At 37.7% G+C, this 26,931-nt stretch overlaps 1 protein-coding gene across 2 annotated transcripts in view; it reads right to left on the bottom strand.

Moving 5' to 3' along the window:
- Window positions 1–346: 346 nt before the first annotated feature.
- Window positions 347–26,931, bottom strand: part of LOC141430169 (uncharacterized) — a 167,510-nt gene continuing 140,925 nt past the window's right edge. For both annotated transcript variants that reach the window (XM_074090742.1, XM_074090743.1), the window contains exons 3-7: window positions 26,302–26,544; window positions 22,765–22,913; window positions 5,557–5,650; window positions 3,521–3,675; window positions 347–1,595 (exon numbers count right to left, since the gene is read on the bottom strand). In XM_074090742.1, coding sequence (XP_073946843.1) covers window positions 1,304–1,595; window positions 3,521–3,675; window positions 5,557–5,650; window positions 22,765–22,913; window positions 26,302–26,454 — 843 coding nt within the window. In that variant the 5' untranslated portion in view covers window positions 26,455–26,544 and the 3' untranslated portion in view covers window positions 347–1,303. The remainder of the gene's footprint in view (window positions 1,596–3,520; window positions 3,676–5,556; window positions 5,651–22,764; window positions 22,914–26,301; window positions 26,545–26,931) is intronic.

Genomic DNA, 26,931 nt, shown 5'->3' on the forward strand with positions numbered 1-26,931 from the left:
GTGAAAAATGTAATAAGGTTTTGTTTGTAATGCCAACTACAAAAGAAGTAAACTGAAAACAATATGTAATTGCTGTAACCTTTTCTGCTAAACCTAACAGTTGTTGGGACCGAATTAAGCTAAACAAAATTGGTTTGTTTGCTTTAAATCTTGCAAGTTCATTTTGATCTACTTTCTGTGGTCGGATTGACTCGAAATTTGGTACATATACAATGTATACATACCTACCTACCTAGGAGTCGGCATTGAGTGACTAATTGATGACACAAAAAATTTTTTTTTAACAAAAACTAGGTGTACTCGGATGGGTGATGGGGTCAGCAAAAGCAAAAGCATATTCAATAAAAGGTTCTTTTATCGTTACAAAATGTTTATTAATTACAAATAAATTTATTTTAGTTACAATCACATAATCAGATATAGGCGTATTAAAATAATATATTACTGGTTTACTTTACATTCGTAAATATTTAATATGATAACGTTTCAGTTCTCATTTTGAACACTAGCGACCACAAGAAACTACCAATCATTTAGTTTTTACCCGCTAGAGCTCTATCTCTAGCAACAATTATCTAGAAGGGATGAACATATTGTTGGTTGGTAAAAATAAATAGTTTACCCCAGCGAAAGGGATGCAACGAGATCACAAAAACGTTCTCATTCTACTATAGTATTAACCGCTTCTACGGGACAAAATTTGGGGGCCCTCACAAGTTTCATGCGAAATGTTAACTGTATAAAAACATCGATATTTCGTTATTTATTCATATACCGTAATAACATGTAATGTAAGTCGTATCATAATAAGTAATATGGCATTCGCTTTAAAGATTGTTAAATTAATATCTTATTTATAATATTATTTACATTTATATTGTTATCTAAAACTCAACTACTAACAAAATTACAAATACAAAGTCGAATAGACATGGCGTAAATGCCAAAATAGTAAGTATTACGTTAATGAATGCAGCTAGCTATATGCTAACGTCGATTGTCACTTAACCTCGCTTGACTATTTCCAAATAACATGAAATTACTCGGACCAAGAGATACAGACAAAGTCATAGAAACTTCGTTATACAAGAATCACAAACCGCAAAAATGCTTAATTAGCACAAATTTACAAAAATACATATAATTATTTCTACAGTTACTTTGCACCAAAACGTCAACCTCAATGAAGTTATAGTTATAACCTAAAATAAAAATGCGGAAAGAATCGAATCGAAACTCCCGCGTAAATTCAAAATTCGAACGGTGCGTTCACAAAAATAACCTTCTAATTCATAAGCTTCGTTCAATACCTGCTTAATTTACTTTCTCTGTCGGAGTATCCTTTTGCGCTTTCCCTGTCTGAATACTTCCCGTTGTACTTATTATATCTATCACTATGTCCGTTTTGTCTGTAGGGCTTCTCACTGGCACTGTAGTGTATTTCCGAAGGCCCGATGGTTTTCGACCAATGATGGGTCCAGTAGAAGTCATCTGGGTACCTCGGGTAAGGGTTCTCACGGCAGAGCACTACGCAGTAGATGAGGCTGCCCACTAGCGTGATGAAGCCGAATATTAGGAAGACTATGCCTAATATCCTGAAAAAAAGAAAACAATATTGATTATGGTCGGTACAAAATGCCGGGTAAAAATTGCTGTATTCATATATAAGTATAAGCGCCTTTGTACTTCTTTCTGTGTACCTTTATTTTTATTTCAAAATTTTGTACCATAATTAGATACGTATATATTACTTGAAAAAATAATCTAGATTATCAGGTAATATTCACAATTCCGTAAGTACATAACGTTTATAAGTAGTACATTAAGCAAATCTTAGGTAACGTATCTAAATAGAATTTAAATAATGCACGCGAAAAAATTACAACTGATTGGTAATTATTTAAGATTGACGTAAGTAAGGAGAAATAAACAAAACATACAGAAGGTAATTTATAATTGTAGAGTTGTCTAAACAAATAAAGTCAATGCAAAAAATATTACAAAAACATCTTACAATGGTCAACGGAAGTTAAAGACCCATGACCTTAAAGGTGTGGTTGTACACCATTAAAATGATCATCAAGTTATGATGTCAAGATGATTACATAGATTAGTCATCGACGCGAATTGCTGTAGGACGTCTTTTTCTGCTGTTGATGTCATGTACTTTGGCCAGACTGTGGCTAAGGTTATGTCATTGGATTCGTACCACCACCGAGTGAGAAAATATAGAAACTTTTGACGCTTCATGACATGAATCATGCATGAATTTGCATAAAATAAACATGTCGCATAGTCGTTGCTGTTTTGCACGGTTGCACGTGTGGTCGCGGAGTATCAAGGCAATTTAAATTAACGTCCGCAATATATTTTCCGATTCAATTAATTATTTAAACGTAACTTTCTTTTTACTAATACAGCTTGAATAATATTCAAACAAATTCAAGCTAAGTTTATTTTGTACAAATGACTCATTTTCTAATCTAAGCTAGACTGTTTCGATGTCACGGAATATCGCTTAGCTAACACTGAATATGTCACAAATTACTGGCACAGTTATATGAACTATTTTTCCATACAAATTGATTTTTAATGCTCACGAAACAGACGAATGAACACAAAGGGATTGTAAAGCTACGCAAAGTTAAGTTTGTTGTCCACGACAGCGCTATTTGTTGTTGCTGCTTATGGTTTTGATATGAAATTATTTTAGTTCCACTTTTCGCCGCCGGCAAAGTTTAAGTTTGTGATGCGTTTAGTTGTCAAAGTTTCGTGTGAACTGCGGTTTGGTTTGGAGATTTAATTGTTACCTATATAATGTTTAAGCTCGTGGTCCTAAAAGGTTGCATTAGAATTGCATGGTGTGATGTTGTCGAGATTCGTGGTATATGGATTGCATGTTATAATTTATTTAGTCAGCTCAACCTCCGTGCCACGGAAAATATAACTAAGTACCTATTCAAAAGTTGCGGTTTATAAATTGCTTTACGTTGGATGTGTACGAACTCATCTCATCAGTCAGAAAAGTAATAAAAAACAGAGAGGATATGTCCTACAATGTCTTGGAGGTTCGCGTATTCGTGCAAATGTGTGTACCTAAGCAGCTTTACATTTGTCACAGTTCAATTTTGGTTTACCTACATTGGCTCTTTGCTGAACTGATTTTTCGCGGTGCCAAAACGAGGATTGCTTTATAATGCTTCTAATGGACACGTCCTGCAGGCTCAAACAAAAACTGATTTCAATGTAGGTACCTAAAAACTTTGGCAACCTGAGCGTTATTATGTAACGCGCTTGGAATGACAATCGTGTTTACCACATTTGTCTATCACACATTATAAGATGAGGGTAGAAGGAGACGATGAATGTAAACGAGAGGATCCACACGTTAGACAATACCTGTGGTTTGACTTATGGCCTCAAGTCGTGGGTTTGAACTCGGCTCGCACCTTAGAGCTTTTCACGCACACAAGAACATGTCATGTAATGATGAATATATTAAGTGAGGAGTGAGGCTTACCAGACGAACAGTGGCTCGAAGAACTGCAGCACAATGACGAAGCCGAGGGTCACGAGGATCAGCCCCAAGTTCAGCAGCAGCATCAGACAGCACATGCCTTTCACGTTGGGGCAGAACGGGTTGGGCGCCGCCATGGCGTCCACCTTCACTCCCGCCTGGAACATTGGGAGTTGGTTTAGATACAGGCTCCGAAACTTTCAGTTTAGTGATGCGACTCGAGTCGGATTCTGTGACTCGAGTAATTTTACTAAGTGACTCGAGTTGTACTCGAGTTTTCGAGTCACTCGAGTAAACTACTTGTTTACACTCCTTACAACTTGAGTAAGAATTTATCACTTCAGCTGAGTTTAGCTTAAGAATTTTTGAATACGTTTATTAAATTAGTAATATTTGGTAATATGAAATAAAATACAAAATATTATTTAAGTACCTTATTTATGTCATTAATCAACAAAGAAAAACAAAATTAGTTACTTCTTACGACTAATTAAGCGCGCCGAGTTGACTCATTAACTCGATTGCAAACGAACTCGTCATTTTTTTTTCACTCGATTAGTACGTACGAGTTTAACAAATTCACTCGAGTCACTCGAGTAAAAACTATATACATAGGTAGAGTCATTCACGATGACGCGTGCCGTGGTTCTTATTACAATGTCATTAATGTCAATTTTTTTTGTCAAAATCACGCGCCTTCGTGGATGGCACTAGGTTTGCGGCGCACTTACGGCTTAGTACTTATTTCGTCACGACGCCCTTGTAAGTAACTTGGCATTAACATTTTCATTTAAACTAACTATAGGTTGTGCCACCAGAGTTGAGGTCACGCACACAAGAACATGTCATGTAATGTCACATAATAAGTAATAGTACTGCAGAATTTTCACATTAACTTATTCATTTAATTGATTCTCTAATCAGTTCTTTCATCAGCTCAGTTATTTTTGTAGCTGTGTGTGTAATCATTCACTTCAACTCTTGTGGCACTACCTATACTTAGGTTATCATTATCACAGAACGCGAACCATAAGCGCGAGGTAATATGGCTACACTAAAAAAACGCTATGTAGTTATTTATGTTCCCAGCTCAGTTTAAGTCAATTTTTGACTTTTAGTTGCATACTGTAAAGGTGGCTTATTTTATTACCTTATTTTATGATCAATAAGAATTAACCTGAGGTTCATAAATTGTTTGTACTTATTCCTGAAAATATGTAGGTAAAGGCACTTGTCCCACCGCCGACGATGAATGAGAAGCGAGTAGAGCGAGTAACTAGAAACGAGTGGGCGAGCAGCGAGACGCGAGTGTAGTTTTGTCGCTCGGCTGTAAGCGAGTGTTCGCGTGCGATGGGCGATTACTCGCTCCACTCGACTCGCTCGTGCGGGGCGGCCGCCAAGCTGACATCGCTGAGCGAGTATCTATAGCTCAGCGAGTTTTATAGCTCTTTGTCGCTGCGACAAAAGATGTAAGAGCGAGTTCTCGCCGACAGTGTGAACAGCCAGCGATCAACTATTAATATATGTGTCTCTTTTACTCACACAGGATCTTATATCTTTTGTTCGTTTCTTGAGCGAGAAAATAGTCGATAGCCAATCGTTTCCTCGCTGGCGGTGAGACAAGTGCCTAAGTAATACCTAGTTCGATTTTTTGTATTAGAAAGAGAGTAAGTGGTGTTGATGTATGTACCTATATGTTTTTATTGAAGAACACTATTGAAAAATAAGTCACAACAAATATTATGTAAAAAAATTATAACAAGGACGTAATTATGGTCACTTATTATTTTGGTTTCATAACTATTACTCTTTTTAAAGCATTTTTTAATAAAAAAGGACTCGTTAAGATTGTTTACCTTTTCTCTAGTGTTAAAATAAACTAATTATTAGGTACGGTCAAGGGTATAAATAAATATATTATTATACGTTACTAAGACATCAAAAATATCTATACACCTTTATGCCACTGAACATAAGGTCGATGTATACATATTTTGACGCTATGGCTGTATAATATTTTTGCATTCGACTGTACGTACCTTCCGTGAGACTTTGGAGCGGTGCGTGGAGGCGACAGAGGGCGCCACCGCGCTCCGGTAAGAGTACACGCTGCGCGGCGCACGCGACTGCCGGCTGTGACAGACAAACACACATAAATTAGACCGTTTGTAATGATCAATATTGCTGAGGCTTTTAGAGTTTGACAGACAGACTTTGAAAGGTACGACTTTAGGTTATTAACAGGGGAAATCGCAGCAATCGAAAGTAATATTCAAAATTGGTAAAAAAGTGTTAGTAAAACATATTTAGGTTTTCCTTGAAGAATCTCTCTACTGTGGCCTTACCCCACAGATCTATTGTAGGTATGTCACACGGACAATCCAGCAGTCTGAAGAAGTGAAGATACGCTCAGGAATTCAGGATGCTGTTGGGACTGCTTGTATAAAAGTGTTTGGTGCAAAACTTGTGAACTAATACCTACTCGAAGCGATAAGCGATATTTGGACTCAAACCATTAGATAGTAGTAGACCATATTTCAAAAAACATAAGTTACTGACATTCCCTTCAATTTATATCGATGAAGTAGCTGTATTCGCTAAAAATAACCCTGATCGGACTCGCGCTGTCATCGTTCATCCACCATTACCTCTCATATTTCGTTTTCTAGATTTTTTTTACCGTACAACGGCAAAAACTACTAACCACTGGCAAAATTGTCCTCCGATGGACAGAGCCATATTTTTTTAAAGAAACAACAACAACAACCCTGATCGATTTCAGCGTCATCACAATGTAAGTATATGTAGCTATCTCAGAACACGTGATAATGATATGCCCTGTTAAGAAATAGTATATTTGGTCTGGCGCCTAAAATTTACAACAAGATACCATTAGAAATAAGGAATTGTACTATTGACATATTTGAAAAGGATGATGGAATTATTACTGGAAAAATGTTATTATAATATTAATGATTTTTTAAATGATAATAGTGTTTAAGTGTCTTGAGTACGTACTTGTTTAATTTTATTATTATTATGGTATTGGATAATGGGATCAAAAAAGTCAATTATTTTTCTATTAGATAAAATATTATTATTGACAAATGAATTTCTACGCCGAAAGGCAAAAGATGACGGACATTATTGTAAACGTGTGACCATTATGTAAACATACTCATGTTTTACAAATAAATCATCTTATCTTATGTTATCTCATATCTGTGTGGATCGGATTAGGTTGCAACTGGCTGCGGGCATTTGTCACACGTTGCAGCTATGCACGACAATGGATTCCTGGGCAAGGTCGATTGCTTCTATTCCTAGTTATGATCTCACCCGACTTTACATGATTGATTAGATGTAGCGGTTATCGTTACGGCTAGCGTATCGCATAGGTATACCTAGTGCCATCACGAAGACGCGTGATTGTGACAAAATTAGACATTAATCACATTGTAATAAGAACCACGGCACGCGTCATCGTGAATGACTCTACCTATATAGGTACGCAAACTTTTGCATCGATTTAACAGTTTAGTTGATGCAAAAAAAACAATGTCAATAAAAACATTTAACGACGTCCACGTCGGTTTTAAGTAGTAAGTAAAGTAGTACCTAATAAAATTAGGTATGTACAGCCGAGTTCATAAACTTGTGAGCAGAAATTTGATCAAAAATATCTGAACACGTTTCTACGCCGTTAACTAGAGTCGTGTTCAGATATTTTTTGATCACATTTTTGCTCACAAGTAATGAACTCGACTGTACCTAGATAGCTGGATATCTGGAATAACACATATTCTACATTTCATCCCAATATTCCCACGGGATCAGGATAAAATCTCGAAATATCATCCGCTGGGCCATCTATTTAGCATAATTTTTATTATGATTGGTTTTTTGGAGTTTTTTTGTTTTTTTTGCACGGAATGCTGAGGACCTGGGTTCGATTCCCAGCGCTGGTCTCTTTTCTGGGTTTTCTGTGCATCCATGTCTCAGTTTGTATTTTCGATATAATTTTTATGTCAAAACATAATAGGTATAACAAGTTTTGCATCATTTATTTAAGATGAATCCGAAACCAATGAGATTTATTTCTAATTTTGAGGTAAGAACGGAAGGAACCCTAACAACAATCTTCAGAAAGCCTGGCGACAAACCCAATCGACAGCTCTCTTACAACGCCTCACAATAAGAATGAACATTCGTTCGACTCGTGACAAATTTAAAATACCAACCATAACTACCCAGTCATTCAATTTAATCAAAAAACTTATAAATCCTCTGAACTTTTTATTTCTTCGAGCACGTCCACGACCAATCGACTAAAAAAAGGATTTAACAAGCCTTGAACACAATGGACGGGCTGGACAAATATTTACTTCCGAATTAATGTCAAAGCTTGTTAGTAAAAAGCTTAGAAAGCTCGAAGCTCTCGAAGTGGTACTATGGGTTTCAACTCGAATGAATGTCACTAGTGTCCAGGCAGCTTCGACTAAACCTGGGCAAAGTGATGTGTAAAATCGACAGCCAATCGCTTTAGTTAAAAATCTTCTGTCTAGTTTCAGTAGTTTGGTTAATTGGTATAATTCTAGGGCTGAAATGCCTCACGTTTAATCTCATTAGTACTTACCTATCTACAAATATGACGTCAAATTACAGAATAGATAATAGTACAAGTCAAACTGAACTGTTGAGATAAGTATTGTGTTGTCCAGTTAATGAATAATGCGTCTAGAACTACAAATTGTTCGGTAAAAAATTTTTGGTTACAAAAATTCACATTGATACTCAACCTTCAAAAACTGTTTGAAAATATCCCTACCTGAAGATATAACTTACGAGTATTGCATTCTGGCAAAAAATATGACTGTCGTTAATAGTCGTAAATGTACTTAATAGGTAACTACATGAATTCGAGTTTCACTGTTTTATTCAATTAACCTGTCCTCTCCCAGAGGCACAAATTTGTGCCCAAATTCCTTTGATCCTGTTATCCTGGGAGATGACAGATTAAACTACAGCTTTTCACTCTTAAAAAAACACTTTTTACTGTATAGGTACTTCCTCCGTACATAGTCTTTAACTATGAACATTTTGGTACTGGACTAATGAAAACTACACAATAAATAAACGAAATCATGTGAAATCGTATAAAATAGGTTTTTCTCCGAAGATTCTCGTTACCCTTTCAGAAAACTATTGTTAGGAGTCTGTCATTACCATTTGTTGTTCGAGTCCATGGTGACTTCCACTAGTAACACATCGACTCGACAGCCGCTAATAAAGATTTATACCAGTCTCAATAAAAAAAAGGAATCCAAAGATCAAAGACGTGAGCCCATAAAAACTGAAAATACTTATTTAACTTCTTTTTGTTAGGCCGTCGAATTGATTTTAGAAAACGTCCCGTATGGCGTTGGGATATAAAACTAAGTGGTTAATAAATAAATAATGGTGGTGATTTGTTGTATTTAGTATCCCGGTGTGCAAGTGTTTTTTTAATGAAGTTATTGCTTTTCCGGAACTTGGGGTGCGTGACGAGTTTTGGTGCAACGAAAATGAAATTTAGTCGTACCTATATTTTTAATTGAAAATTTAACTGAAAGGATGTACCTATTTATTTAGAACTAGACCCGCCCCGGCTTCACACGGGCTTACTAACGACGAAAATGAGACTAAATCTGCCTCGTAAGTATCTTCTGTCTCACTCGCTCAGTTTTTTGTACTTTTTCTTCAATTCATTTTTAACTGACTTCAGCTGAAAAGTAACCGTGTCCATTTTACCTGAATCCGTCTTACTAGGCCTATTGCAGTATCGTTAAAGCTTAATAATACAGACAGTCACAGAGACTTTCTCTTTTATAGATAATAAAATCATCATCATCAGGCCTAAGCGTCTGTTCCAGACGAATTTTGGCGTGTAAATGTAAATAAAACATGTATTAGCAAAAAGGAGGATTATGTCTTGTGTAAAATTTTATTGAACTTTTTCAAAGATTCTTCCTGACTTTTTACAATACAATACAAATATTCTTTATTGCACACCATAAAGCAGTAAAAATACTTATAATATAAACACTTAGATTCACGGTAGACATTAGGCGGTCTTATCGCTTAAAAGCGATCTCTTCCAGACACGTTTTTACGTTTTTGTCATCCATTAAAATGTTGTAAGCTCTTCGTACAAAAACATTAACTATGTGAGAGCTCCATAAAAACCCAAAATTAAGGTAAGTAAGTAGAGTTCTTATCACAAAAAGTTCAAAAAGCTCAAAAACCAAAAGTCGATAGGACGTATTCGTGAGGTTCCCGCTGTGTCACGAATCGGTACATTTTACCCACGACCTTGGTACTCGTAATATACGTAAGTAACAGTGACAGTTAAGATCGAGGTATAAAATACTGGGGGAAAGTATCGGTGGTATAAATACTTGCTATTATTTTTGAGACCGCGTCTAGGTAAACTAGTGTAGATGTAGGACGCCCTCCGGCCCGGCCCGGTCTCCACCCACTCCACCGTCACTCCTGACGGTCTGCGAAAGACTGCTGGTAGAAACCAGATGCGTCCAGCCGAGGACAGGGCGTACTAGCGTTTATAGGGGGTCTCAATGAAGATGAGTTTTGAGAGATAAAAGCGGTGTTCTGAATCAGTTCACACACAGTCAATTGATAAAAAAAATGTAGATTTTGTAACTAGGTAAAGAGCTCTGTCACGTGTTTTACCTACCAAAAGTGTCGGAAGGACCATCATTGAAAAAAAAAATGCACTGCAAGAAAATTGGCAGTCGTCATTTCAAAACAAAAATCATGTTATAATTCGCCTGACTATTTATTATAACCATATAAAGTAAATAAGATAAACGAGCACTTCTATATTTATTTCAGGGTTGTATTATGGTGGTCCTGTTTAATTGTATTTTAAACAAATGTTTTTTCGGGGATCTTAGAAATGGCTCTAACGATTTTGACCTTGATTTTACCTAGCAGGTAGGTATGTGAAAGTTTTCAGGGGAGACCATTTACTACTCAAAAATCTGATGAATACTTCAAAACATTGAACAAAATATAGTACCAAGTAAAAACTGCCTAGTATTAATATCACCCAGTATTTTGCCGCGCGACGAATCGAATTAAGATAATTTCCCCACGCGACAGTTTTTGTCTCAATTCCGAAGTATGACGGGAACTATGATTAGTCAGGGGACAGTAGAAAACATACCTAATGACGTTCTTCATAAGTCACATTTTCCTTTGTACAAAGACATTCAATTCATTCCTCATAAACCTACAGGTTGGTTAATCATTTGAACTACTCATTGTAAGTTATAAAATACAGAGAGAGAGAGAAACCCAAATAGCAGGTGTACCATATCCAAATTTGGTAGAATAATACGACAATACGGATTTCTGAATTGTGTGTCTGTATGCAGGGTAAACTCTGGAACTACTAAACCGATTCTTCAAATAAAAAAACTACAACACTTTGGATTAAAATAGGCTACTTTTTATCCAGGAAATTTGCAACGTTTCCGCGGAAAACAACCGAATTTTACTTATTTATACGTGTCACATAAGGCTATATCGTTTTAAATATACATATTCATAATTTTCCTGTCCTGCTATGGTGAGAGGAAGACCACAATAGAAAAATTTCTCTTCAAGCATAAAGACTGAAATCAAGAAGCATAAATTATATCAATAACTTAAAGCATTTTATTCAAACAAACAACGTTTAAAATAATTATTGTAATTAATCCATTTTAGTTTAATAATTTTGAATTGTGTGCTCATCGAATTTATTTACCTTTAATCAATTTAAAATAAAATAACTATTGCATGCCAATGCATTTGGTTAAACGGGTAAAAACCACTTGTTACCATGACTAAAGCCAAATAAAATTATCATTTCATTTACAAGGAAATAAATTGCATCAAAATACGTCATCCTGTGAAACGAACTCTTTGAGACGCCGCCGGTAATCGTCCGACGTGTCGTGACGCAGTCGTGCCGTGTCGTGCGTGACGACTACGACTTACGGAATAAGGCTGTGACCACTGACACTTCACGCTTGTGGTTTTGTTTTGAGGTTAGAAAAATATGACGGTATGTGAAGACGATCTTAATTTTCGGTGTTTGTGTGTTTTTGGGCTACAGCAATTTGGGTTAGGTATTTAACGATAACGCTGCTTACGTAAATGGCAAATGGCTCTCACCTTTTTACAAGCGTCCAAAGCCCTTTTTGTTGTTTTTGGATCAAATCTTGCAAGTTCCTTTTGACCTACTTCCAGTGGTCGGATTGTCGTGAAATTTGGTAGGTACACATTATGTAAGTTGGAAAGCAACGCAAGCTGAGTCAAAAAGTACAGTCAGCAAAAAAAGCTAATGTTTTTTTTTAACAGAAACTTATTCACATGTATTCCCACACATACAAGACGGAGCTTTCTATCTAAATAATACATCACAGTAAACCCCAGAGGTTATCTTGGCACTACTTCTGAACTCGAGAGACCTGCGCCCGCGCCGCCTATAAATCGGCACGGGTTCGATTCCGGACAGCGCGATTTATGTCCGGTTGTCGGTTTATGATGTAGATGTGCTGGTTAGACAGATTCCGTGGTTATGTGGTTCAGTTTCATCTTTTGAAGACACGTTTGTACGGGGTTTGTGTTTTCAGAGACATAAATTATACAACAACTAAGTACAGTCACCAAGCATTAATAGCTGCCACAGCGGAGCGTGCAAAAATATCTGACACGTCCTTCCGGCCCTAGAAATAGAGTCGTATCAGATATTTATGCACGCTTGTTGTGTCAGATATTGGTGCCGGCACATAATAAGTAACAGTACCTAGTGTCGGTGACTGTACCTAGCCACTTACGGATAAGTTCGTATTTATCGTAAACTTCTGTAAACTTCAATAAGCTAGTCGAGAAATCAAGATAATTTAATTATGAACTTTTATGACAAAATACGACGGAACATTATTCAATAGATCTGTACCTCCTTATATTTTTATGTTCGTTTTTTTTTTTTATGGTATAGGGGGCAAACGAGCAGGCGGATCGCCTGATGGTAAGCGATTACCGTCGCCCATGGACACCTGCAACGCCAGAAGAGTCACAAGTGCGTTGCGGGCCTTTAAGGTAGGAGTACGCTCTTTTCTTGAAAACTTAAAGGTCATATCGGTCCGGGAATACCGGAGGCGATAGTTCATTCCAGAGTTTTGTTACCTCAGATTGATTCGGAAGTATTTTATTACTGAGACTCCGCTGTCTGTCTGTCTGTCCGTCCATCTGCCACGGGCTCTATCTCTTGAGTATAGATAGTTAGACACCTAAAATTTTCACAGATTATGTACTACTGTGGCCGCTATAACAACAAATACTAAAAACAGAATAAAATAAATATTTAAGGGGGGCTCCCATACAACAAACGTGATTGTTTTGCCGTTTTTTTGCTTGATATTAATAACGGCAACAGGTAGACGCTTAAAATATTCAAAGAATATTTAGTTGTATAATCACTTTAAAAATAAATAAATAAAATAAATATTTAAGGGGGCTCCAATACAACAAACTTTATTTTTTGCTAATGTTTAATGTTGCTCAATAATGGTACGGAACCCTTCGTGCGCGAGTCCGGCTGGCACTTGACCGGTTTTTTTATTTGAAAAGGTCTCGCTAGGTCCCACTTAAATTTTAAACTTTTAGGGGCTGTTTCACCATCCACTGATTAGTGTTAACTGGCGGTTAGGTGTGATGCCGTCTCTATTTGTTTTGTTCGAATAGACGGAGACGGCATCACATTTAACCGTCACTTAACACTAATCAATGGATGGTGAAACAGCCCCTTAGACGTTCCCACGCGGGCCTCGGATTGTCACAGACATCATGGAATGAGGGCTAACTATCTCTACTTTATACAAATTCAAAAGAGACTTAAAAAATCATTTGCTAAAATTACAGATTAATCCAGCGTAGCGCTCTTGTGTGTGGGATAGTGTGATGTGTGGATGTGCCTTGGTGTTATGGAAGGCCAAAGAATGATAGCAGGTGATGACTTTGGGGTATGATGCTATTTGAGTTCGGCAGTAGCGGGTGTTACAACAACATTTCTATCAAACTCAAACTCACAAACTCACAACATTTATTGACAAGAAAAACACACTACATCACAACAAAAACACAGTAAAAACATAAATAGGAGAAGAGAGGAAAATAAGAGATATTGTGCTGTAGTGTGATGCCAAAAGGACTCAGCTCAGCATATGCCGTAGCCCTGTAACCAGAGCTGCAGCGCTGGTTTTCACCTGAACCCCGGTGAGTGTGCACCCACGTAACCGAACTACCACTACTACACTCCACTACTGTCTGTGAGTTTTCTTTTTTACTTTATGTTTTATTTTTAGTAGGGCTGCGTCGCGCGGCGCTTTGGGCAGTTCTGTATCGCATGCCAACTAGGATCCACATAATGTCAGCGTCGAGTCACCTTCCGTGACCTCACAAATGCTGAGTGGATTCCTTTTTCATAACTAACGTACTTAGATAGTTATTGGAATATTTGTTACTTCCCAATTGATTATGTTAGATATGAAATAAATGTTTCTTATTCTTATTCTTATTCTTATCGTTTTTGTCTTACTAGATGGCGCCACTGTTGCGTGAGGTTTTTAAGTGTGGATTTCAAAGTCTGTTATTACGGGCGTGGAAACAAAGTTTAGATTAAAATCATATTAACATTTTAAAACCGTACCATAAAAATATCGAGCAACCACAGTCTTGCGTAGTCCCGTTTTGTTCGGAAAAAAAGGGAGGACAAAAGTTTTCGAAAGACTAAACTGTCTCAAAACACAGACATTCATTGCCCCTTATCGCATAATTGCCATAATTAATTTCAGGTAATGCAAAATATTCACAAAGTTATTCTAATATTTAATTAAATAAACTCGCGTAGCTCACCCAAAAACTATGAGATTTTTGACATTTCGGAGACCTCACGCTACACTAGCGCCTCTAGCGGCGAATTCATACGCGATAACCCTCATTGCTTCGCAGGTTTGTACAGTACGATATTTTCTTTAACTTCAAATTTCAATTTTAATTTCGCTCATGAAAGTCGAAAAAATTTAGATGTGCGTGCCCGGATTTGACACGAACCCATGCTGGAGAGACCTTAGGTCAAACCAAGACCACCACACATTATTATATTAATTACGGTTTAACTTTTACGGACCATTCTGAGTATGGCTGTATTAAACTATACTTAAGGCTGCGTTTCTACCTGAGATGTGCGGGGATGCATTACCAGGAATGTTGTTTGTCATGAACCAATAGATACGCTTCATTTATCTGTCCTCGCTCAGCGCAGCTCTAATGGAAACAGCTCGCGGAGCGCGGTTTTTGTGTATACAAAACAAGGAAAGGACAATTTCGTGCGAGAAGTGTTGCAAAGTACTCAGTCCGCTTCACCGCACCCCGCTCGCTTATAAATAATAATAATAATCTTTATTTATCTTTCATAATAAAAGGGACAAATAACACATGCATGCTCACATGCTCATAGGTCATTATTCGAGCATTTCGACAGCCTCATTTTCGTGATAATATTTTTTTATGTAAGGGCTGTAGAATTCGATGACCTTTTCGATTATTTTTTTAAACGTCCTGTACTTCGACTAGATAACCTGGAAACTGTAACAGAATATTCTGCCAATGTCAACAAAAATATGCCCACGAAAATCATACCGAATAATGACCCTTATTTGAAAAGAGCCAGCTACACGCTCCCTAAGTACACATCCTATCATCGCTCATCTATCTCACACGTCTCTGGTGGAAGCAGTCGCTATGTTCGACATTCTCGCACTGCTTGACTACCTCACACATCTCTGGTGAAAACATAGCCTTAGTCTGTACTTAGCATGGGGTCAAAGTGGTGTGATAATTAAAATACCTCCACCTAATAGTTATTAGCAATAGCAAATTTTATTGCAGTATATTTTATGGCTCCTGTTTTATGGCCAATAATCATCCCTTTACCGTTAAATATTATTATTGCATACACGATTTACCCGAAGCTTATAACTCGCATGAGGTATAAGAACTAGCAGTAGATTAAAACTCCGCGACTTATCTAATTTCCCGTTGGGATTAATAAATATTCAGTACCATCAGCCAAATAAGTGGTCTATTTATTTTTAAACAAGTTCCTATCAAATGAATATGTCGCTAAAGTCGAACTTTCAAGTTGACAGACACTACGTCTGTTGTACGTACTATTGGCATTTTTGTTTTGTGACGTGCTACCGATTATCAACTTTAGGGTGGTAGACTACATATATGGCTGATGGTACATCGCAATTTGCAGCATTTATGGACAGAGATGATTGGAAATAATTCCGATCCACAATGGCGATCCATTGTTTCAAATAGCGAATCTACTGTCTTAAATATGTAGTTGTGTTATATACTTGTGATGTAAGTCATTAAATAACCATTGAATATCTGTTTTAAAAAATATGCATTGATACCGTACCATGAATACCGTATATTATTTATATGTATTTAGTACTAAACCGCCAAAATGCTAATTTTGGGAAATTAATTTTATTATCTTTTTAATATAAAATTCACTTCCCAAAAATAGCATTTTGGCGCTTTAGTAGTTTTTGCTTTTCAATGTCGAATATTTTATGTTTATCTGTCTATGTCAATACCAAGAGAACCAGATGTACAAAGGCGAAAGTATCCTAACGTTTCCTTGCGCTGTTTTTCTTCACGGTGAACTATACCGAAACTTCATGAACTAAGGTCTACTACACCGTATCATGATATATGGAAATAATTTGGGATATTTGGAAATAATTCCGATCCGCATTAGTGATCCCTTCAAATAGCGAACTTCATCATCATCATCATCAACCAATAGCGAACCTACTGTGTTCAAAATAAAGTTTTGTTAAATACTTGTGATTTAATAATATTGTAAATCTGTTTAAAAAAATATACCTCGTTGAGTTTCTTGCCGGATTCTTCTCAACAGAGGTTTTTCCGAACCGGTGGTAGATTTTTTATTGACATTCATAAGTGCTTGTTTTGGCCTAAATTGAATAAAGATATTTTGACTTGACTTGACTATAACCGTAATAGGAACGTGTCAGGAACGGAATGTCAAGCGCATACATGACACCTGACGGCGAACGGTTGGTTAGTTAGCGTGCTAGTGGGCATACTCTGATACTTTTCTATACAAATAATTACTTTGCCTGACTGACACGTTGCTAGTACGGAAATGGTAATATAATACGGTTTATTGGGTCAGACCTTAAGTCTAGATCCCCCCTTTCAAGCCGACGCTGAGTGTGGCCGATGATGTCTATCCCCCAGATGATCTAGGCCATATCAGAGCCGGCATCCACTCCGCTAACCTATTAATTTAGGGACCGTTAGTCCCGCCCGATGCCAACGGATCTAGCAACGTGTCGAATTACTGCGCAGCCTAGACGAGCGGGTCGCACGCGGCGGTTTGAACGCTTGATTGAGTACGGTCCTAAGTATGTGACTGCATTTAACAGAGCAAATTAATTAACAGAGTTGATGGTGTCTTCTTCTTAATAAAGTAATTTTAGTTGTTATGTAGGTGTTGCTTAAATAATTAACGCTGTGTTCGACACCATACGTACTTTTATTTAGTTTACCAGTGGTTCTGATGCCTAGTTGAGACATATGACCATTTGAGCATACTGCGTAGTCAAAATTGATATTATATCAATGCTACCATTAGGTATTCTAAGGAAACAGTGCTGTAAGTAAGTTTTAATAAAAATATAAAATGCTGGAAGCTGTATTGTATTGTATTGTAAAACTCTTTAATGTACATAAAAACACATGAAAATAACAGAACACAGGATAATAAGATGTACAAAGGCGAACTTATCCCTTAAAGTGATCTCTTCCAGTTAAGCTTTGAACGATTGACAGGATATCAGACACAAGAGTAGACACTACAAGTAGGTACAATGAAAAGATAAAAGAACCGAAATTTAAATTACTCAAAAATTCGTTATAAATACACATACATACATATATAGGTACACACTAATACATAATTATAAAGTCAATAAACTAATACATATAAATAAATAAATAAATAAATATCACGGGACAATTCAAATCAATTGACCTAGTCCCAAAGTAAGCTTAGCAAAGCTTGTGTTATGGGTACTAAGCAACGGATAATTATAATCATATAGATAGATACATACTTAAATACATAGTAAACACCCAAGACCCGAGAACAAACATTCGTATTTTCCATACAAATATCTGCCCCGACACGGGAATCGAACCCGGGACCTCAAGCTTCGTAGTCAGGTTCTCTAACCACTAGGCCATCTGGTCGTCAAAGACAAATAAAGCTTTTTGTTTAGTATTTAGGATACTGGCATTGTCATCCAACCTACATAATGTACGAGTATGTTTATTGTATACAAGAGGAATATTTATTATTGGACTTCCATAACACCGCGTTGACTGCTTTTCTGTATTTTTAGAATTTTATTTAAGCAATTTGACCTCATGCCGTTAAGTCAAGTTTTGATGCTTTGCTTAGCTTGGACAATTTTCTCTACGAGTATGTACCTCTGTTTTTTGCATTGCCTACTACCTATATGTACGGTGTCCAATAAAGAGTCAGTGTATTGTATTGTAACCATCAGTTTTTTTTAATCAAAAACGCCACGTCTCTGCCGCCCGACTGCAACGCGCCCTCGCAAACAAAACCTTTGCATAAACGCGGCAGATTGATAGCAAATTACCCATAGCGAGTATCTGCGCTCGCGCAGCCATCGCGGCTGATAATTCCATACAAATACCATGAAAATGCTTGTAATACTTACAAAAAGCTGTAGTAGGGTTACTAGTTACACCCATTGCATCTCAAGCAGAAGTTTGTGGATTGTATTTCTAGGAATGTATGTGCTAAAAGATCAATACCTACATTTGAAATTTACCAAAAGTTTTTTAGTGAAGAAAAACATGGAGGGGAATCCTGTTTATAACTGCAATGAAATTCAATGGTGAGTGTGAAGTTGCCGAACCGCACTGGGCCCGCGTGAGCCGGTAGCCCAGTCAGTGTTAGCGGAGGCCTGACGGCCTACTCCGAAATTCGTAGTTCGTATCGTACCGTCGCTCTCACTCTCGTATTAAATACCTAAGTGTCAGAGGGACGGAACAACACGAACTTTGATTTCCGAATTTCGTAGTAGCCCCGCTGGTTCCCAGCAGTGGGGAGTATATAAGCCGGCGGTAATAACGTAATTTTCACAGGATATTTATTACTAGTTATAACCGCTATAACCAAAATAATTAAATAGAGTTTATTAATTACAATGGGTGCCTCTAAGTGGTTATGAAAACTGTGTTCTTTCCGTTTATATTTTGCTCTACGGCAATTCGCAGAAAAATATACTGAGCGGAAAAAAATCTGGCCCTCAAATGTATGCAGTAATAGGTAGTTTTCTATGTAAGTGGGCCAATTTTGTGCCGCTGAGTATATAATGGAGTATGACCAACAACCCAATACCTCACATTCTAAGAGGAGCTCGGATGATGACAATGAGACTCCAAGCAGAAATTAATTGCAAACATCAAACCTATGCACTAGTAAAATTTTACTATGCCTATGCTTTGCCATTCGACTATTAACCCAAAACACAATAAACTGCGCTTAGCAGAAATTGCTTCAATCACTCAGCAACGTATAACGAATTCCAAACCCATTAAAATACGCCCGAGCGCAGTATACATCCAGTATATGATCAACAAACACCGCAGCGTGTTTCCGCTCACCTAAGAGGTATATCACTGTGATGAAATAAAAAGTAAAGACAGAAAGTCTACGCCTCCCTCATGCTGGCAACTCAACTAGTTCGCTAGTCTGATTGCAGTTCCGGAGGTACTCTTCTGTATTTAAAAGTAGTCGTTCTGTGAGTCGATGAACTCGCGAGTTTTTCAAAATGGCTGCTATATGATATTTTTTACGTTTTCAACCTCCATCCTGGGATTTTTAACACAAAAATACTAGTTTTCAAAATTTTACTTCAATAAAACTTATTTTAGCAAAATCGTTCCAAACCTCAATATTTTTTATTTTTATTTTGGAACTAGGTACTTTCAGTAACATCAAAAGTGAAATGAAAGAGTAACATGACAATGCTTTGGAAATATTTTTGCTAAAATACGTCCTGTTGTCTGTCTGTTTTCTGTAGCATTTATAGGTCTCAAACAGTTGAACTGATTTCCATGTGGTTATTATACGTGGAAACGAGTTTCCTTACGGTAGTTCTTTGCTGCTTAATAATAATCGTTTCAGCCGGCTTTGAGATATTGAACTTTGAAATGAAAACCCTCGTTTCAACTTTCCAAAGTTGGTTCAGTTATTAAAAAAAAACTATAGTCGTCATACGACTACAATCATTCGACTATATAGTAGTTATTCGAGTCGAATCTCCTCTCAACACCTGACCTACCTACTGGATTTATGCTACGACTCGAAGGCATTGTTGAACGAACGGTGCTCACGACCTAATTATTGAACCGATGACTTATTGCGTAGGCGCAGCGTGAAATGCGCTGCTGCATAGACAGACTGCTATATATTTATAGGTGTTAATTAAATATCTGAACACCTCAGACACCCCAAAATCTTTTTTCACTTTAAGTTGGTTGATTGCATTTATTTTCGAATTCTTTCATTATCTCAAATAGTATTCCCGTGTTTTGCTAAGTCAGTAATTACGGGTGACACTCTTTCCCGGCCCGGATAATACCGACATGGAAATACCGTCCCTGTTTTTTGTGTACACGCCCATAGAAGCTCATGTCAGTTTCTATGGGCGTGTACACGAAAAACAGGGTCGGTATTTCCATGTTGATATTATCCGGGCCGGGAAAGAGTGACCCATTAATTCTACTTGATATCTAACTCTACACTCATGATTTGTATTTTTCAGTTGTGATTCGACGTTTTTATAGAAAAAAATCAAACTGACAGCAAAAGGACCAGTATTATCTATATAATATTATGCACCCTCTCGCTGACATTTAATCGGCGCATGTTGCTTTCGTTATTTTTAGACTGGGCATTAAAAAAAGATTTAAAAACACAAACACAACCAGATTTAAAACATAATTTAATTGATTGTACTTTAAATTCTGAGCAAACTATTATCTGGTTTTCAGTTATTTAATGACCACCTTATATTAACAGCTGTAAAAAAAATGGCGTCCGCGAATAAGATACTGTTTTTTTTTTTAATTTGATATAACAATATGAGTACAAATGAAGGCAAATAAACGGCCTTAAATATAACACTTTTAAGCTAACATTTTCACAGGCACAGTCAAGGCCGTAAATATACTATAAACACAGAAACCTCGCAAGCAAGTCCGACTCGCATATGGCCGGTCGTGTTATTCGAGATGTACATAGTGTACATATAATAATGTCTATCCCCCAAGATGTAAAAATATCTAACCAACTTTATGCCAATAACCATAAGGTCGATGTCTACATATATTTAATGCTATAGCTGTATAGATATTTATGCCCTCGACTGAATATAAAAAAGCACTCGCTCACGTCAGCGGGACGGTAAGATACGAAGTTCGAATTTTGCACTTCCCCTTGGCTCGACCCCACATCTAGGCCGTCAAACGCCACAGATACCCACATATCGACCGTTCGCGTCGAATCGATTGTGATCGAGCTGCGAATCGATTATGGTGGCTGCGAATGGGCTCACTGGATTAATAGTTACGCTGTACCGTAACAAATGAACTGGGAATTTAAGTAAAAACAAGGTTTTTCCAACGAGAAAACCGTTAGGCCTTGTCAAATTCGCGTCTACTACTCGTGGGTCCGAAGACAAGTAATCTTTTAATGCGGGTTAAAAATAGGTAAACTAATTAGTCAGATAAACTGCCAAACATAAAAAAAGATACTACACCTTTATTTTTATGCTCACCGGTGGCAAGTACTAATGGGATTTAAAATCACCGTAGTTCTGTTATAACAGAACTGTACAACAAAACTAGTGGGAGTACCTAAAGGCTGGCAGTCTATCGCAGTTTGGCTTCTCGTGGAACTTTTTTTTGCGCGCGGTAAAGCTTTGGAATCTGCCTATAGTGCCAACATTCGGACAGATCCCTGGACAACTTAGGGATCTTCAAGAAATAAGTTTAGTTACTAGTAGTGTGGCGCCGTTACAACTCGAGTCCCATCGGGTTACCTACAAGTGTAGCAATCCGAGTTCATCGCACCCGTAATTCTACTTATTTTATGTGTGGTGATTGCTCTTCAGGTAACTCACCTGTTCGTTTTATCCTTAGGAATCATATAGGTAATGTATAAAAAAAATTTGGAAGTATAATCTGCTGATACAATTCTGCAGCCGTAGATCGAAAGCGCAGCGACCTGATTAAACTCGTAGGTTCACAGTGGATGCAGGTCGCTTCCGACCGAAGCAACTGAAGGTGTTTCTGGGAGGCCTATGTCCTATGGTCTCCACAAACCTATCGACGGGAATCGGCTTTAGCCGATCAAAAAACGCTTTATGTTCACGAAGACGTGAACTTGCCTTCGAAATCCAAAAGCTTATTGGTTACTTGACCTGAAATGTATATTTCAGAACTAAATTATTGTTATTACTATTTTAAAATTTATGACGGTGGAAGCATTCTACACTTCTACTGAACGTAGATATAGTTTAGATATAGTTAGTGTTTAGTATTGTAACTAAGGGACCCCATACATCCCTGTATTTCTTTTATTATTATTTTTTGTATTTTTTTTTCTTTAATTGTATAATATAGTTTTTAAGTATTTTATTTGTAATTATATTTTTATGAAAAAATGACTTTGCCAAGTTTCTTGCGGCGCATTCTTCTTGGCAATGATGGTCTTTCCGAAAGCGCTGGTAGTTTAAAAAAATGACGTGTAAAAGTGCCCATTGCGGCCTATTTACTGAATAAATCATTTGAATTTTGAATTTTTTGAATTTGAAATAAGAGCGAAAAAGACGTCGATCGGCTCGGCCGACGCTAAACGACGTTTACCGACGGGAAGATCGCTCTTATTGCGTGGACTTAAAACGTTTTTTTTGTCGGCTAAATTGACGTAGGGGACCCCAACAGTGGCTACGGCTAACATAAGGACACTTCTGCGGTGTTGTATGTATTACCTGATCTGTGAGGGTGGTCGGTACGCCCCGCTAGTGACGTACACGTCGGAGTCGGCGTGGGGTGAGCCGTTAGGAGGCCGTCTGCCATTCCGGTGCTCTCTGTGGTCCCTCAGCTCGCCGGACGGCGAACGGGTCCGTTCGTCCATTGTCTGAAAATGACAATAACGTGATATTTTTTATTTCTTAATAATTCTAAAGCTAAATTTGAAAAAGTGGCTAAGCGAGCGGATTTGTGCATCGATATTTCCGTGCAAATTTGTAGTGTAGTTTATCTCTCCGATTTCAACAAAATTTGCGAGGTAGACTCAGTCCATGATTCCGAGCTGGAAAAACAGGGTCTCCAGATGTGTTCCTATCCCCAAAATATTGTATGGATGTCTCAGTTTTGTTACAAAAAATATTAAGAAAAATTCGTAACAAAACGGACATCTATACAATATTGGGGACACATCTGGAGACCCTGTTTTTCTAGCTCGGAATCATGGACTGAGTCTAGCTCCCGAATTTTGTTGAAATCGGAGAGATAAACTCAGGGTACAACGGTAGATAGAAATGCCCACCAGAGCCCTGCTCCTAAGAGAAATGTACCAGTGTGGGGTCATTTATGATTGGATACTGACATAGATAGACATAAAAAAATAACATCTTCAAACTTTTCTTATATTATTGGGAGTGCTGTAAGAGTTATAATTCCAAACTTTAACTTTCTAGGATAACTGACTGATACAGGACACGGTTTTGAGTACCTGGAAATTAGTATCGAAACACTTTTTTTAACGACTGTATCTTCTGATTGCGTTGACTTAGGGGCTGTTTCACCACCTATTGATTAATTTTAACTGACGGATAAATGTGATGCCGTCTGTCTATTCGAACAAAACAAACAGAGATGGCATCACATTTATCCGTCAAATAAATTTAATCAATAGATGGTGAATGGTGAAACAAGGGGTTAAACTTTGGATTTTTCGCTGCTGCAATAGGTAGTAGACTTGAGTGTTTCATGTTAATTTCAGCTTGATACCTATGTAGGTATCAAGCTGAAAGCATTTCGCATTTAGCATGTGCGTTCTTCAGTTAAAGAAACTTGATCGAAAACGGACAGACACAGTAATGGCAACATAATGAAGTCGTTAAATCTGCTTAAGTTTGACAGTTCCATAAACTAAGCTTAACACCTTTTTATTTTAAGCACGCACGTTGTCATACATAAGTTCACCGACAGCGGCACCATCACTGTTTCGCAGAAATATTTAAATCCTGACCGCAGGCGGTCCAATCAGCCCAATGTGTCCAACATAGCAGCCGTAATAAATCAGCTCAAATCGCGGGAATCCGAATGTATACGAGATTGTTTACGTCGTTCAAAAACAGATGGCGTGGATTTATTCGCGGGCGCACATCAGTACGGAGGTTTATGAGCGTTTGCAATGCTAATATTGAGTTTACACTTGAGGGTGGTGCGAGAACTGAGAGCGAAGCGTTTTGGCGTCAACCAAATACAGGAAGCAGCGGCGGCCTTACCCATTGCGAGGCTCCGGGCGGCAGGTCTTTGTGAGGCCCTTTGTCCTTCGTGAAAAGTAAGTGATGCGAAAATATAGTTAAAAATCTATATTTTTTAAATTTGCTTGGGTTGTTGCGCGAGGCCCCTACAAGAGCGAGGCCCCGGGCGATTGCCTTGTCGCCACCCTCTAAGGCCACTGCTGACTGGAAGGTACGAGTAAAGCATGTGGGGAAGACCATAATAGCAAGATCCAGATCTCTTCAGGCAGGGTGGGCATGGGGATTGAAGTCTTGGTGGAGAAAGTCCCGGTGTTAGTGTGTAGTTATGAGTGAAAATCACGAACATGGTATATATTAATTATTAGTTAAAGGGGGAAGTGAAGACTTACAACATTTGTGATCTCACATCTAATGTTCCCCAGCTATTAATGAAGCTGCACTCGCTTCTTGGAAAATACATGTAAACGAAGACTTCCCACTTAGAAATTTCAAAATTAAAATATTTGGAATCTGTTATACATAGCATTGACCAATCTGAGTTTTTAATACTAATGAGGCTTTCTATGAAACTGTCCATAGTACCTAAGCTTAGTTGAAATAAAAAAAAGAATAAGAATACTTAGCAGATTATAAAATATATTTTATTTAATTTTTTATTTATGGTTGGTTTGTGTAATGTTTAATTTTTTTATGTACATTTTAGTGTAGAATTTGGCCCAAATGAAAATCTTTCTTCTTTTTTAGGAAGGTTTTTTAGGTAGGCGCAGCTACATCGATCAGATAAAGGAGAAAGTTGGCGTCGCGTCGTATCAAGAGGTCAAGAGGATGGCTCAAAGGAGGGATGTGTGGAAGATACTCCACCGACAAGAGTATAACTCTTAAGTTGAAGAAGAAGGAGGAAGGTATAGTAAAATAGTGATACAATCATATCAGCCGCTCGTAACTTGGACCACAGCGCACATTCCGGTCAATTAATCGACGCGGGCGCATGTTGCCATATCGCTCGCGACGCGACCCGCGCCGACGCACGCCCAAACTGTTTTTTGATCGTGACTGCATTTAGACGCTGCGCTGTTTACGTCTTGTTGACGTTGTTGGAACATAGGTTAAGTACTTTCTGAGCTTTTGATAGACTTACGTACTAATCCAAGGAAGTCAATTTGAATTGAATGTCTATCTTTAGCAGCAGAATAGTTAATGAATAAGGGATTACAGCAGTTTAAAGACCAAGTGTAGGTAAATAGGACCCTGTTAATAGAGGTCCACCTCAAACAGATGCCGCTATGTAATAGTAACTTTTCAATATAGTTATGCAATTTTTATAACCCTTCAATTGATAGTGTTCGCCACAGTGAACATGATTCAAGACTTTTTTTTTAATGTACATTTTTTGGACTGTAAGGTAACGACGAGGTTTGAATCATGAACTTTTTAAAATTATGACAATTTAAGGATAATAAAATCTTATTTTATCATTGTGTGTACCCGTACCTTTTAAGCCTACCATTACCAAAGAAAATGTCTGCGAATATTTACATACCTAACTCTGTTACTTTTAATAATTTAAGGATTGTTATGTCAACTCTTTCTAGTTAGCCATTAGAAGCAGGATGTTATGGGATGTTGATCAAAAATAGTCTTTACCTTATTGACAAGTTAAGTTACTGTCTTTGTTGCTACGTATATACAGTAGATTCTAAGAAAACTCTGGACTCTAGAAATTCTAGACTAGAAAACTGAATCGCGTACCAGGGTGGGACCGTTTCATGATCAATTTCTCTATGATTTTGCAGATGCATGGAATGTCAATATGACATCAGTAGCACAAAGGTTCCGTTCCAGCGATTAAGTTTCTTTGACTGTACCGTTTCACTAATTGGTGTGCATTGGGTCGATTCCAGAGAGACAGTTGGTAGTTCGCGCCGCAACAGCACGCCACCAGCACTGCCTACCCTGCTGTGTCTACTCAATGTACGCAATAGCGGCGCATTAAGACAAGGATGATACGACAATGAATGCGTTAATATTTCTCACCGTATACTCCGACAGTGTCCTCTCAGAAGGCGCCCTATGGCTGTCATTCTCTTCCCTCGAAGACCCCCGGTGTAAGTAAGCCCCTGACGATGGTGAATCGACCCCCGACCGGTGCGTCGCCACGTAATGGTTGTTCTTCACTTTGTGCGCCATTTTGTTATGTTGGTATCATTGTTTTAGTCTATGACTCCTTCATAATTTGTTAGGTTAGTTATGTTATCTGTTTCGTTTGTTGCAGTGAATCTGAAACAATGAGAGTTGGTTTTTAGTTTTGTTATTTTATCCCTTCGAGCGGCAATGATAGGTAGGTACCTACATTGCCAAAATTAGTAAAATGATGAAGTCATTACTGCAAAGATTTAATGATTATCTTTTCCGAAAAAAGACCCTGTCCCTGAGACTATGCTATAAATGTAAGCTACCATACTAATAAAAGTAGGAATAGTCGATGAAGCGAAAGATATGTCCTGTGATCGTAGCAGGTGGAAACAAATAGTCTCTGCCTACCTCGTCGTTGGGAAAGAGGCGTGATGTATGTATGTACGGTCAAAAGAGTTATTTTGAGACCCTTTTCTTCAAAAAATCCTTTGAATTGTCATACAAAATGACAGATATTCGATCTTAAGTGGA

This window comes from Choristoneura fumiferana, chromosome 8 (assembly GCF_025370935.1).
Source record: "Choristoneura fumiferana chromosome 8, NRCan_CFum_1, whole genome shotgun sequence".
NCBI classification, from domain to species: Eukaryota; Metazoa; Arthropoda; class Insecta; order Lepidoptera; family Tortricidae; genus Choristoneura; species Choristoneura fumiferana.